Source organism: Melanerpes formicivorus, unplaced genomic scaffold (genome assembly GCF_026170545.1).
Source record: "Melanerpes formicivorus ecotype bairdi unplaced genomic scaffold, bMelFor1.0.p_v2 SCAF_1, whole genome shotgun sequence".
Lineage (NCBI taxonomy): Eukaryota > Metazoa > Chordata > Aves > Piciformes > Picidae > Melanerpes > Melanerpes formicivorus.
The window spans coordinates 34,321,899-34,336,628 of NW_027142353.1; the positions used below are offsets into that span (position 1 = coordinate 34,321,899).

General features: G+C 46.3%; 1 protein-coding gene across 6 annotated transcripts in view; it reads left to right on the plus strand.

The window, feature by feature from the left end:
• The window catches only part of MYO7A (myosin VIIA), a 170,227-nt gene that overhangs the window by 138,172 nt on the left and 17,325 nt on the right, over positions 1-14,730 (plus strand). For all 6 annotated transcript variants that reach the window (XR_010987495.1, XM_068139609.1, XM_068139619.1 and 3 more), the window contains 10 exons: positions 618-744; positions 4,614-4,733; positions 5,716-5,889; positions 7,528-7,755; positions 8,739-8,909; positions 9,886-10,003; positions 10,284-10,410; positions 11,546-11,715; positions 12,216-12,406; positions 13,884-14,008. Coding sequence is in view for 5 of the 6 variants with exons in the window: in XM_068139609.1 (XP_067995710.1) it covers positions 618-744; positions 4,614-4,733; positions 5,716-5,889; positions 7,528-7,755; positions 8,739-8,909; positions 9,886-10,003; positions 10,284-10,410; positions 11,546-11,715; positions 12,216-12,406; positions 13,884-14,008 (1,551 nt within the window). In the remaining variant the exon portion in view is untranslated. The remainder of the gene's footprint in view (positions 1-617; positions 745-4,613; positions 4,734-5,715; positions 5,890-7,527; positions 7,756-8,738; positions 8,910-9,885; positions 10,004-10,283; positions 10,411-11,545; positions 11,716-12,215; positions 12,407-13,883; positions 14,009-14,730) is intronic.

Below are 14,730 nucleotides of genomic sequence, written 5' to 3' on the forward strand. Positions count from 1 at the left end.
CACTACAATGACCAGGGTGACCATCATTATGGCAGTTAAATTACTACCCTTGTGACTGATGTTTTACCGATCATAGAAAACCGTAGAATGGTAGAGGTTGGAGACAACCTCTGAAGATCACCTAACACAAACCTCCTTGCTAATGCAGCTCCACCTAGAGCATGTTGAATAGGGATGCATGCAGATGGGTTCTGAAAGTCTCCAGAGAAGGAGACTCCACAACCTCTCTGGGCATCCTGGTCCAGTGCTCAGTCACACACAAAGTCAAGATGTTTCTCCTTAAGTTCAAGTGAAATTTCTTGTGTTCTAGTTTGTATTCATTGGCCCTTGTCTTGTTACTGGCCACTACTGAAAAGAGCTCCTTCCCATCCTCATGACCTCCACCTTTTACATTTTGATAAGCATTGAGCAGATCCCCTATCAACCTTCCTTTCTCTGGGATAAACAACCCCAGGTCTCTCAGCCTCTCTTCATAAGAGAGATGCTCCAGTCCCCTCATCATCCTCATGGCCCTTTGTTGGACTCTCTCAAGCAGTTCCCTGTTCTTTGTGGGGTCTATCTCTGTGTTGAAAACCATCACCTTGTTAACTCTAATGTTGTTGTCATTCCTAATGCAGGGATGAAATCTATTGTCAAATCTGCAAGCAGCTGACCCAGAACCCATCCAAAAGCAGCCATGCCAGGGGTTGGATCCTGATGTCCCTCTGCGTGGGATGTTTTGCTCCTTCTGAGAAGTTTGTGAAGGTAAACCATAGATGATATTTGTCTCGTGAATTATCACAGAATCAGCCATGCACACACAATAGCAGGGTTGGAAGGGACCTCTGGAGATCATCTAGTCCAACCCTCCTTCTAAAGCAAGGTCACCCAGAGCAGGTTGCCCAGGATCCCAATATCCAAGTGGGTTTGGACTCTCTCCAGAGAAGGAGACTCCACAACCTGTTTGGGCAGTCTGGTCCAGGGCTCCACCACCCTCACAGGAAAGAATTTTTTCTTCAGGGTAAACAGTATCTGCAGAATAGAACCTGCCAATGCATTTTCTTTCCAAGCCATTCTATGGCACCACCTTTTCACTGAATAAACAAGGCATTTTTCCATTATGCATAATTTATCTCTATGCTGCCTAGAAATGCTTATAAATGTGTATACATGCAGCCATCCATAGATCTATGTCCATTTGGTTTGGAACTTTATATTCTGGTGCTGCCCATAGGAGAAAATGAACTATCCTGCCCTATTCTTTCGCAGTAGAGGGAATCCTGGTCTTTTTCTTTGCCAGTAGTGAAAATTCCTCAGAAAAGTGTATATGATCTCAAGTTCAATGTCTAGAGTGGACCAGATGAGTCACTCCTGAGAAGTGTCTCTCTTTCCTGTGACTCTAGAGAGTGTAGACAATCAATTCAGGTGAGAGCTCTTGTACTGCAAATGCATGAAGAAGCAATTAAGTGACTTAGAATCACAGAATCATAAAATTGTCAGGGTTGGAAGGGACCTCAAGGATCATCCAGTTCCAACACCCCTGCCATGGGCAGGGACACCTCACACTACATCAGGTTGCCCAGAGCCACATCCAGCCTGGCCTTAAAAACCTCCAGGGATGAGGCTTCCACCACCTACCTGGACAACCTGTTCCAGTGTCGCACCACCTTCATGACATCCAATCTGAATCTACCCACTTCTAGTTTTGCTCCATTCCCCCTAGTCCTATCACTCCCTCAGATCCTAAAAAGCCCCTCCCCAGCTTTCTTGTAGGCTCCCTTCAGATATTGGAAGGCCACAATAAGGTCTCCTCGGAGCCTTCTCTTCTGCAGACCGAACAGCCCCAACTCTCTCAGTCTGTCCTCGTAAGAGAGGAGCTCCAGCTCCAGCAATAGTACTGCACAGCTAATTTTAAAGACAACTTTGTATCAAAAATTGCACATAGATAGAGAAGGGTTTAATGCCCCTGGATATATCTTTGCCTAGTTGTTTTCTGCATGCTATCACTTGTCCCACTATGTGTCAACTCTAAACAGCCAGATGAGAGATGGAGATCTAATCACCAGCTTACAGTATCTGAAGGGGGTTACAAGAAGGCTGGAGGGGGACTGTTTACAAAGGCTTGCAGTGATAGGATGAGGGGCAATGGCATCAAACTAGAGAAGAGTAGATTTAGATTGGATGTCAGGGAAAAATTCTTTACAATGAGGATGGTTGAGCACTGGAACAGGCTGCCCAGAGAGGTGGTTGAGGTCCCATCCCTGGAGGCATCCAAGGTGAGGCTTGATGGGGCTCTGGTCAACCAGATCTAGTTGAGGATGACCCTGCTTGCAGGGAGGTTGGAGTAGATGAGCTTTGGAGATCCCTTCCTACTCATGTGATTCTATGATTCTAAGTAATATATCTGCAGCAGCTCTGTGGATCACCAGGCCTGGTCTGCAGGAGATGCTAAGCGGCTGTCAGTTTTGAAAACCAGAGTGTTCTTAAGGATTTTCTCTTTTGGTTTTTTTTTTCCCCCTTAGCAAAGTTTGAAGAGCCTACCTTCCAAATGAGTTACACTCTTTGTCCCTCTTCATACCTTTGAATGTCAGAGCCTGGATCTGTTCCCAAGCCTGCTGGAGATAATGATGTTCCATTAATTTCTATAGATACTAGATCAAGTACTGAGTCCTCAGCATTGAAAGTGCTGAAGCCAGGAATAGAAATCCCTCCTTCATCCCCAGGCCTTGCCAGCATGAAATCTAATAAAGCAGATAAATCACTGGCAGAGTGGCAGAAAATTAAATTATGTCTGGAAATAAGATCTGAGAAAGTGTGCCACGGAAGGTTGTGTGACTTTAAATCTTTAATAGCGGGGGGGGGGGGGGGGTGGGGGTGTTAAGTGAGTGAAGCACTTCTTGGAAATAAGAGCAGGCTGAGGAGAAGGCCTTGGGGGTGTAGGTTGATGAAAATCTCAACATGAGCCAGCAATGATCTCTGGAAGCCCAGAAGGCAACTATGTCCTGGGCTGCATCAGATGAAATGTGAGCAGCAGGATGAGGAAGGTGACTCTGCCCCTCTGCTCTGCTTTCATGAGACCCCAGCAGGAGTACTACATCTGGTACTGGTGCCCCCAACACAAGAGGGACGTGGAGCTGCTGGAGCAGGTCCAGAGGAGGTCACAAAGATGATCAGAGTGTTGAATAAGCTCCCCTATTGGGACAGGCTGAGAGGGTTGGGGCTGTTTATCCTGGAGAAGAGAAAGCTCTGGGGAAACCTTATAGCAGCCTTCCAATACCTGAAGGGGTCCTACAAAGAAAGCTGGAGAGGGGCTTTTTGCAAGGGCTTGTAGTGATAAGCAAGGGGCAATGGACTGAAGCTGGAAGAGGGTAAATTTAGACTGGTGATTAGGGATTCTTTACAGAGGGGGTGGGGAGACACTGGAACAGGTTGCCCAGGGAGGTTGTGGATGCCCCCTCCCTGGCCAGGTTGGACAGGGCCTCGAGCAACCTGGGCTAGTGGGAGGTGTCCCTCCTAGTACCAGGGGTGTTAGAACTAGATGATCTTTAAGGTCCTTTCCAGCCCAATCCATTCTATGATTATATAATAGTATAAATTTATAGGTAGCTCTGGAGATTCAGACGTAGAAACATAGAATTATTGAATCATGGAGTAATTTGGGTTGGAGGGGACCTTTAAAGGTCATTTAGTCCAACCCCTTCTGCAGTGAACAGGTTGCTCAGGGACCTGTCCAACCTGACCTGGAATGTCTACAGGGGTGGGGCATTTGCCACCTCTCTCAGCAACCTGTGGAAGGTGCTTCTGCCCATGTCAGGGAACTTGGAACTAGAGGATCTTTAAGGTCTCTTCCAACCCAAACCATTCTATGAAACTATGATTAATAGAATCCTCCCTGTTTGCCCAGGGAGGTGATATTAGCCTCATTCCTGAAGGTTTTTAAGACCAGGCTGGATGTGGCTCTGAGCAACCTGCTCTAGTGTGAGGTGTCCCTGCCTGTGGCAGGGAGGTTGGAACTAGATGATCCTTGAGGTCCCTTCTAACCCTAACAATTCTATGATTCTATGCTTATTGGCATCATCTCCCAAGGGAAAGTAGTGGATTCTCTTACACTGGACAGTTTTAATACTCAGGGTGCTGGGCCACCTCATTTCAACTCTACTGTTACCTAGAAAGGTTGGACTAGACAACCCTTGGGGTCCCTTCCAACCAGGTATTCTGTGATTCTATGAACAAGGCAGGGGTGCAGAGTGTCCTACCCTCTCTCAGATTCCAGCAATGTAATCATAGAATTGTTTAGGCTGGAAAAGACCTTTAAGATCATTGAGTCCAACCATTAACCTACCGCTACCAAGTCCGCTGCTAAACCATGTTCTTAAGTACCACACCTACAAAGTAGGAACATCCTGAACACATCACTGTAGACATGGCACTTCAGGACTTGGCTTTGTGGGCATGGGGGTGTTGGCTTGACAGTTGGACTTGATGATCTTAGAGGTCTTTTCAAACCCTAGTGATTCTGTGACCCTCATTAGTCCCAGAGGGCTTTTCTCCAGTCAAACATTGTTCCTTAAGCTTTGCAAAGGCTTGGCCTCTAGAGCTGATGGTCTAACCACTGTGTTTCCTGCTGCCAACAGTATCTAAGGAACTTCATCAATGGAGGCCCTCCAGGTTATGCTCCCTATTGTGAAGAGAGGCTGAGACGGACGTTTGCCAATGGGACGAGGACACAGCCACCCAGCTGGCTTGAGCTACAGGTATGAGCCTCTCCATACCCTCCCTAGGAAGCTGGGGCTCAGGGTTTGAGATATTCGCTATCATAGGAACCAAATATGTGTAAAGACATAAAGCAGGACAACAAAATGCCTGTTTGTCTCAAAAACGTACAGGTATTTCCAAGGTACTGTATTCCCCCTGCACCCCTGGCTTTGCTCCAGAGTATGCTGAAGATCAATCCCTTTGCCTACATCAATACTTGTAAATTAAATGTCCTCAGGAGTACTCTCAGGCATTGGAGCCAGCTGGCAAAGAGCAAGCGCCCATGTGTGCTAGGAAACTCTTCCAGATGAAGGCTGCTGCAGGCAAGCTGCCTACTGAGAATGGTCCCTGGGACCTGTTGGGAGATAGCTGTAGCTGGAACAGGCACAGTTTGTTCAATAATTGCTTATTTTCCATGCTGGTTTCCTAGCACAGGAAGCTGTGCTCTGGTGCCCAGGAGCATTCCCAGGCATCTTTGGATTTATCAGGTTAGACACTTTGATGACTGAGCTTATTAAGCATAAAACGTGGCACTTCCAGGTACTTCCAGCAGCTGACCATGCATTATCCTGCTGAGAATTTAAATTATAGAAGTCTAAATTGAGATTGAATGTTAGTAACAAATTCTGCACCACAATGGTGGTAGAACACGGCAACAGGTTGACCAGGAAGGCAGTTGAGGGGAAGATTCAAGGTCAGATTCAACAAGGCTCTGGGCAACATGATCAAGTGGAGGATGTTCTTGCTAACTGCAGGGGGGTTGGACTAGATGCATGGCCTTGGGGGTCCCTTCCAACCCAACCCATTCTATAGTTCGAAGTACATTCAAAGCATGTTGAAGATAGCATTGGAAAGCAACCAGTCAATGGGGTCAGGAATTAGACAACAGTTACCACAGGTGGGTGGAAGAGTAGGTAGGTAAATAATCTTGATGGGATTGAAACAGATGTGCTCCTATCAAGTTTAACTTTAATCCATTAGGCGACCAAGTCCAAGAAACCAATCATGCTGCCTGTCACATTTATGGATGGGACCACGAAGACACTGCTGACTGACTCTGCCACAACCGCTAAGGAGCTCTGCAATTCATTGGCTGACAAAATCAGCCTGAAGGACAGATTTGGCTTCTCCCTGTACATTGCACTCTTTGACAAGGTATGTCTTAACTTCTGTTCCTGACTGGCTCTGTGAAAGGAGAGGGAAGTTCTCCTTGCTGCAGAAGAACCCTGTGCAAATGGTGTCTCGGTCCAGAGAGGGAAAGAGACTTAAGTTATTTTTGAATATTCCCATGATGTGAAATTAGAGGCACAAACAAGGCCAAAATATCAACAGCTAGACTATTTTTTACATAAATTAAGGGGAAATAAGAAGGGGAGAGGGAGAAAATAGAGAGGGAGAGAGAGAAGAGAGAGAGAAGAGGAAAGGAGTTATATTACCACACCCCTCAACCCCCCAAGACAGTTTGAGTCTGTGGAGGAAAGGTGCTGCAGGAGATGTTGGGTCTGTAGAGAAACAGTGCTGAGGCTTTGGCTGGAGAAGAAATGTGGTCCTCTGGGCAGCCTCTTCAGCTCCATGAGTTGCAGCAGACGGAACTTAGGACACAGAGAGAGGTTTCAGTCTGCTTCTTCCAGGCTCCATGGACTCTTTTCTCCAGAGCAGCATTGTCCTGGGCTTTTCCTTCTCAGCTGCATCTCCATTTTTCTTCTGCATTTTTCTTCTTCTAAGCCAGTAATTGCTCAAGTCTTTTATATACAGTTTTTAGTCCTTAGGTATGTGTCCAAATATTGTCCCTCAGGAATTCAGGGGCCGGGAAATCATCCTTAGGTCTTGTCCTGAAGGCTTCATGGCTGGGTCCTTGGTCCATTGTTGTAGGCCAGCTGCAGTCCAGTGTTATTATGATGCAATCACAAGGTGATTTGCATCCAGGATTGGTAGACAGGATTCCTACATGATCTGTGCACCTTCCTTCCAGTGGCTCTGCCCAACACATATCAGCTGGGCAAGCAGCAAGAGATTTTATCTTTGTTGAGTCACACCAGGAGAGCCAACTTTTAGTCTCTCACAAATGGCCAGGTCAAGAAGGGATATTACTACAGTATATGATTGTCACCACAAGAGTAGTTAAATGCCAGAGCGGGTTTGTAAAGACACTATGAAATATCTCTCCATGAGGATACTCAGAATTTAAGAGGAAAAGGCATGGAGCAACCTCATCAAAGATGGAACTGCTGTGACCAGAAACCTCCAGAAATATCTTTTTGCCCACACTGTCCTGTGATGCTTATTATGGGTTTAAGAAAGTGGGATGTCATAAACCAGGGAGTTTCCAACAGCTTCACTCTCTTCCCCCTCAGACAAGGGAAAAAGAAAGAGGAGAAAAGCAGAGTAGCTTGTTAGTACTTAGCCACAACAAGAACACAGCCAAGGTCAGCAAGCCAGCAGAAGCAACCAGCTGGTATCAGCTAGAGTGAAGAAGCCAAAATGAGAAAAAGAGTTAGTTTATACAACTAGCTTTATCTTAGTTATCAGACCAATGGGATTATTTAGACCTTACCATTATTTTCCCTTTTACATCCAATGTTGGTTTATTTACATTCTACCACTTTCTACTCAACCTGTGGAAAATTTTCCTAGGCGCAGCCTTAAACTGCCACAGCGGGCGAGCAGAGTACGATACTTTGGTTTATTTTGATGATCCAGAAAGTCTGGAAGGGTGACTCAGAGATAGGTATCTCTACCCAGAAAGGTCAGCATGGAGTTGAGTGAACACCACCTGTCCTTTGCCCTGATTAGGTCTCCTCTCTGGGGAGTGGCAATGACCATGTGATGGATGCTGTGTCCCAGTGCGAGCAGTACGCCAAAGAGCAGGGAGCGCAGGAGCGCAACGCCCCGTGGAGGCTCTTCTTTAGAAAGGAGATCTTCACGCCTTGGCACAACCCAAATGAAGACAATGTGGCCACCAATCTGATTTACCAACAGATTGTGAGAGGGGTGAAGTTTGGAGAGTACCGGTGTGACAAGGTATGTGACCAACAGATAATAGTCTGGGCCAGTCTGTATCCTCAACATAGAATCACACAACCCTGGAATGGTTTGGGCTGGAAGAAACCTCCAAAAGTCATCCAGTCCAACCTCCCTGCAGTCAGCAAGGACATCCTCTATTAGACCAGGTTGCTCAGAGCCCTATCAAGCCTGACCTTGAATATGTCCAGGGATGGGGCCCCGACATGTCCCAGTGTTCCACCACCCTCACGGTAAAGAACTTCTCCTAACATCCAACCTAACTAAACGTCCTCTTCTCTAATTTTAAACCAGTGTCCCTCATCCTATCACTACAGACCTTTGTCTGGCATGGCAAAATCACCCACTGCTGACTGAGGCATCAGGAGAAGATTGAACTCGAAGGGAAGACTGAGAGAAATATAGAAGTGACATCTAGAGGTCATCTAGTCCAATCTCTCTTGCAGTGAGCAGTGACATTAGGAAAAATTCTGCACCCTAAGGGTGGTGAGACACTGGAACACGTTGCCCAGGGAGGTGGTGAGAGCCCCATCCTGGATGTTTTCAAGGTCAGGCTGGATGTGGCTCTGGGCAAGCTGATCTAGTGTGAGGTGTTCCTGCCATGGCAGGGAGGTTGAAAGTAGATGATCCTTGAGGTCCCTTCCAACCCTGACAATTCTGTGATATCCCCAACTGCATCAGGTTGCTCAGAGCCCCATCAAGCTTCACCTTGAATGTCTCCTTGCCTGGAGGAGTCTTAGTATGTTTACACACACTGCAAGGTTTCATGGTGCTGGTCATTAAACACAGTAACACTTAATCATATCTTTTCATGGCCAGTCTGCTGAACTTTAGATGTGCAAAAAGCACTGGTGACATTCCGCTGAGAGAAAGTATCCCCAAGCTATTCCACAGCAGTAAAAATAGCTGCTTGAGTGATGGAGGATGGATGCTGAGGTGATGTCCTCCTAACAGCAATAACTTGTGTTGTTTGGCTGCCACAGGAAGAAGATCTGGCAGAACTGGCTTCCCAGCAATACTATGTGGATTATGGGTCAGAGATGGTACTGGAAAGGCTACTGAATCTAATTCCATCCTACATCCCAGACAGAGAGATCACAGCTTCCAAAACTGTGGAAAAATGGGCTCAGCTCATTATAGCTGCACATAAAAAGGTGGGGACAATAGATCACCTGTCAAGGACCAAGGCATGGGACAATAGATCACATGACAAGGAGCAAAGCATGCTTCAGCAGCTTTCTGTGCCCATAAAACATGACAGAAATCATGGCTCAGCTCTTAGGCTGATCTGAAGCTAAACCAGAGAAGGCAAATTTTATATTAGCCATGCTCTGAGCCATGACAGAAGACAACTTACAGAGATTCACTGTGAGAAACAAAATGCCATCCCTGGGGGTCTAGCTCCTGTTACACAGGATTGTGGTGTTATTGGCTGCATTACAGTGGCAGTTCATGTCTCCAGGCAATGTCAGGACCTTCTTATGACAGGCATTGTATGAACCACCCTGACTTGCATGAGAACTTCTGTGACACCAGCAACACCTTCCATAACTCATCACCCATAACTTGAAAACAGCCATGAGGGTTGGTCATCCAGGCATGAGAACTGGAATTTATTTAACAGCAGCAGCCAGCTTCAAATGAAGACCCCTAAAATGTACACATCTCCCTGTGTGTTGAGTCTGGCCTTCTGTTTCTGTCAATGAAGACCCAGAGTTTCAATTCAATTGGATCTTGCAGGTCCTCCACCAGCTTGTCAGCTTCATACCCAAGTGTCAGGTATCTGAAAACGTAATAGATAAAGCTAGAAGCTTAAGGGCTGTTGAGAGTCAGCTTCTGTTGAGAATCAATTTCCAGCTAAAGGCCTGCCGAGCTGAAATAGAAGCCCAAAGTTAGCTAAGATTAATCCCACTCAGACTTGCCACCCTAGTTGCTTGTGCAGCCTTCTCAAAGTCAAATTATTCCCTGAAGTGGGAACCAAAGGCCAGGACTTTGTCTAGATTTATTCCTGTAGGACTTTGTTTGGCCCTTACCCATATTAAGACCTCAATTAATATTAATTCTAAGATCTTCAGGTGAAAGGAATTGGTTTTATTTGCTTATGTTGGTTGTGGTCTACTTTATCTGTAGGGAATTTATACTCAGAAGAGGACAGACCCCAAAAAAGTCAAGGAAGAGGTGGTGGATTTTGCACGTTTCAAGTGGCCTTTGCTGTTTTCTCGGTTCTATGAAGCCTTCAAATTCTCAGGTCAGCAGAGCACACCCCCAGATGCTCCAAAGCCAAAGGAAGGGGAGATAAAGACCTCACAAACAAGAAGACTTAATGGAAGGCCTAGTTGGACTTTTTTGGATGTAGTATTTTCGGGGTGCATCCTAATGAGCAGTGTCTCAGACTATGAGTCTGCAACTTGCTTTTCCCAAAAACAGCACTGAATTTTTGATTCATTGCATCCTCCTTTGAATAGCAAAACCTTTCCCACATCCTAAACCCTTCCAAGAACTGATTGTCTGTCTTGTCTTCCATCCAGGGCCAAGCCTGCCTAAAAATGATGTGATTGTAGCTGTCAACTGGACTGGGGTGTACTTTGTGGATGAACAGGAGCAGGTTCTCCTAGAGCTCTCTTTCCCAGAGATCACAGCTGTGTCAAGCAGCAGGTAAGAATCATAGAATCACCTGGGCTGGAAGGGACCTGTAAAGATCATCTAGTCCAAGCCTCCTGCAGTGAGCACAGACATCACACCTTGAGTACTGTGTCCAGATCTGGGCCCCTCAGTTTAGGAAGGATGTTGACTTGCTGGAGTGTGTCCAGAGAAGGGCAACAAAGTTGGTGAGGGGTTTGGAACACAAGCCCTATGAGGAGAGGCTGAGGGAGCTGGGGTTGCTTAGCCTGGAGAAGAGGAGACTCAGGGGAGACCTTATCACTCTCTACAACTACCTGAAGGGGGGTTGTAGATAGGCAGAGGTTGGTGTCTTCTCCCAGGCAGCCAGCACCAGAACAAGAGGACACAGTCTCAGGCTGCGCCAGGGGAGGTTTAGGCTGGATGTTAGGAAGAAGTTCTACACAGAGAGAGTGATTGCCCATTGGAATGGGCTGCCTGGGGAGGTGGTGGAGTCACCATCATTGGAGGTGTTTAGGAGGAGACTTGATGGGGTGCTTGGTGCCATGGTTTAGTTGATTAGGTCGTGTTGGATTGGTTGATAGGTTGGACGTGATGATGTTGAAAGTCTCTTCCAACCCAGTCTGATCTATTCTATTCTATTCTATTCTATCCTATCCTATCCTATCCTATCCTATCCTATCCTATCCTATCCTATCCTATCCTATCCTATCCTATCCTATCCTATCCTATCCTATCCTATCTTATCCTCAACTAGACCAGGTCAGCCAGAGCCCCATCAAGCCTCACCTTGAATATCTCTAGGGATGGGGCCTCAACCACCTCTTTGGTCAACCTGTTCCAGTGCACTACCACCCACATTATAAAGAACTTTTTTTGGACACCCAATCTAAATCTATTTTTCTCTAATTTAAGAAGGCATCATAGAATCATAAAATGGTTTGAGTTGGAAGGGACCTTAAAGATCATCTAGTTGCCGCACCCCCTGCCATGGTCAGGGACAACCTCTCACTTAGACCAGGTTGCTCAAAGCCTCATCCAGCCTGCTCTTAGACACTTCTAGGAATGAAGGAGTAAACTTTTCTGGTAGTGTCACCATAAACCAGTCTTTCTCCAGGCTTTGCCTCTTGATGACATTGTTTCTTCTGGTTTTTTTTCTCTTCTTGTCCAGAGGGGGAAAGCTGCAAGGGCAGAGTTTCACCTTGGCCACCATTAAGGGTGATGAATACACCTTCACCTCCAACAATGCAGAAGATATCCGGGACCTGGTGGTGACCTTCCTTGAAGGATTAAGGAAAAGATCCAAGTATGTGGTCACTCTCCAAGACAACCCAAACCCTGGTAAGTAAAGTAATTAATCTACCCTGTGGTAGATTAATTATACCCAAGGAATTTGGAGGGGGGGAAGAAGAATTACAAATGGGCAGAGCCAATGGTATGAGATTTAACACACCTAAGTGCTAGCTTCTACTCTTTGGCCACAACAACCCCATGCTTTGCTACAGGCTGTGGACAGAGTGGTTGGAGAGCAGCCAGGCAGAAAGGGACCTGGGAGTACTGGTTGACAAGTTTAGGCTGGATGTTAGGAAGAACCGGATGTTAGGAAGAAGTTCTTCACAGAAATAAAGATTGGCCATGGGAATGTGCTGCCCAAGGAGGTGGTGGAGTCACCATCACTGGAGGTGTTTAAAAAGAGCCTGGATGAGGCACTTAGTGCCATGGTTTAGTTGATGAGATGGTGTTGGGTGATAGGTTTGACTGGATGATCTTGAAGGTCTTTTCCAACCTGATTATTTCTGTAATTCTGTAATTAATCAAGCTATTGGGTTTTATTCTTGCAGTGGGTGAAGAATCTGGGTTCCTCAGCTTCCTCAAAGGAGACCTCATTGTTCTGGACCAGGACACAGGAGAACATGTGATGAACTCAGGGTGGGCTAATGGGTTCAATGAACGGACCAAGCAGAGAGGGGATTTCCCAACCGATTCTGTCTATGTCTTGCCTACAGTCACCATGCCTCCGCTGGAGATTGTGGTAAGCTGGCTTACAGAACAGCACAGTTTGATACAGAGCTCAGGGAAGTCAAAGCCTTTCTGAAGAGCCTAGCCCTGACCAGAGTCTTGATGCTAAGGTGAAAATCCAAGTGTCTGAAAAAGGTGACAAGGCAAAAGTGATCCCAGCTTTTGACCCAGAATATCCATGAATTGTGCTAAATCCCTCCAGGTGACATGATTAGCATATATTTGGGGTTGGAGGGAACCACCACGTTCATGTGTGGACCTGTGGGATCCATAGCTTCATTTGGATATGATCCACACTATGAAAATATTTGTTATTTCAGCAGCATCCTGGCCTGAATCAGGAGTAGGAAAGTGATTGCCTATCCTCAGCACTGGAGAAGCTATACCTTGAGTGATGTGTTCAGTTTGGGGGGCCTCACTACAAGATAGACATTGAGGTGCAGGTCCAAAGAAGGGCAAGGAAGATCATGAAGGGTCTAGAGAACAGGTCTGATGAGGAGTGGCTGAGGGAACTGGGGTTGTTCAGCCAGGAGAAAAGGAGGCACAGTGGAGACCGACCTCTCTACAACTACCTGAAACGATGTTGGGATGAGGTGAGCCTTAGTCTCTTCTCCCTAGTAACATGTGGCAGCATGAGAGGAAATGGCCTCAGGTTGCACCAGGGGAGGTTTATGTTGGAGATCAGAAGAAAATTCTTCAGTGAAAAGGGTTCTCAAACACAGGATCAGGTTCCTCAGGGAGATGGTTGCATCCCCATCCTTGGAGGCATTTAAAAGATGCAGAGATGTGGTGTTGAGGGACATGGTTTAGCAGCAGACATGGTAGAGTTAGATATTGATTGGACTCAATGGTCTTAAAGGTTTTCTCCAAACCAAATGATTCTACAATTCCTTGATCAGTGACTGAGAATTGCAGAGAGAAATGATGATAGCACATTTCTGATTGTGTGTTGACTGGAATTGAAGGTTTATTCTTATTCACTCCCTGTGAGGGCTGGAGCACCTCTCCTATGAGGTTAGGCTTAGAGAGTTGGGGTTGTTCAGTTTGGAGAAGAGAAGGTTCTGAGGAAACCTTATGGCCTTCCAATATCTGAAGGAGGCCTGCAAGAAAGCTGAAGAGGGACTTTTTAGGTTGTGAGGGAGTGATAGGACTTAGGGGAATGGATCCAAGCAAGAGGAGGAAACATTTAGATTGGACATCAGGAAGAAGTTCTTCCGCATGAGTGTGGTGAGACCCTGGAACAGGTTGCCCAGGGAGGTGATAGGAGCCTCATCCCTGGAGGTTTTTAAGGCCAGGCTGGATGTGGCTCTAGGCAACTTGATCTAGTGGAAAGTGTCCCTGCCCATGGCAGGGCAGTTGGAACTAGATGATCCTCAAGGTCCCTTCCAACTCTGACAATTCTATGATTCTTCTTCTCATTTTGTACCTGCTTCCTCTCTCTGAATGCATCAGACATCTATCAAATACACCAGGACCTTTTCCTCCCACAGGCACTGGTCACAATGACCCCTGACCAACGACAGGATATGATCAGAACCTCTCAGCTGGCGATTTCAGACAGTGAAGAGAGAGTAAAGCCATACACCTTGGAGGAGTTCTCCTATGATTATTTCAGGTGAACTTTTAAACCATCCTCAGCCATTGTAGGGGTAGGAATCCACCTCCAGGTAGTTTGGAAATCAGGAAATTTTGTCTCCTGGAGAATACTCTGAGTATCTCCTTCTGGGACTGTGTACGACTGCAACCTTCAATTTTGGCCATGACACTAGAGCTGTAGCTTCTCCACAAACAAGATTTTGGGAAGAATCCCTTCAGATTGGCTCAGTACAGGTGGAACAGTGTGAAATGTAGTGGTTATGTGGGAGGCTGTGCTGAGTGATCTGACATTCCTTCTTTACAATCCCATACACAGCTTCAGACCACTGAGGCAGCAGCTGGGCATTTCCATCTCAGCTCCAAAGATTTAAATGTGCACCACTGATGAATACAGATGACCAGACTGATCCCCAAACCCCTACTCCTGTTCAGATGGGTTTGGCAATGCAAAGAGGCAGACCAGATCCTCTGGGATGTCTTCATCCTGGTAGGCTTGTTCTGCTAGGCAATATTCTTTCGGTGTTGCTACCCTCACCATCCACTGTCATCACCCTTTCTCTTGTGGCTAGAAGAAACTTTTTAGGGTAGGGAAAGTTGTTTTGGTGTCAGTACTTGGATAGGGTCCTCAGGGGATTTTTCTGAGCTCTAAGAAAATACGAATGGTTGTCCTTGGGAAGAGCTGGTGCTGGATACTTGCTAAACAGTGAAGTCACATTTGATGTAAAAGTCCCTTAGCCAGGT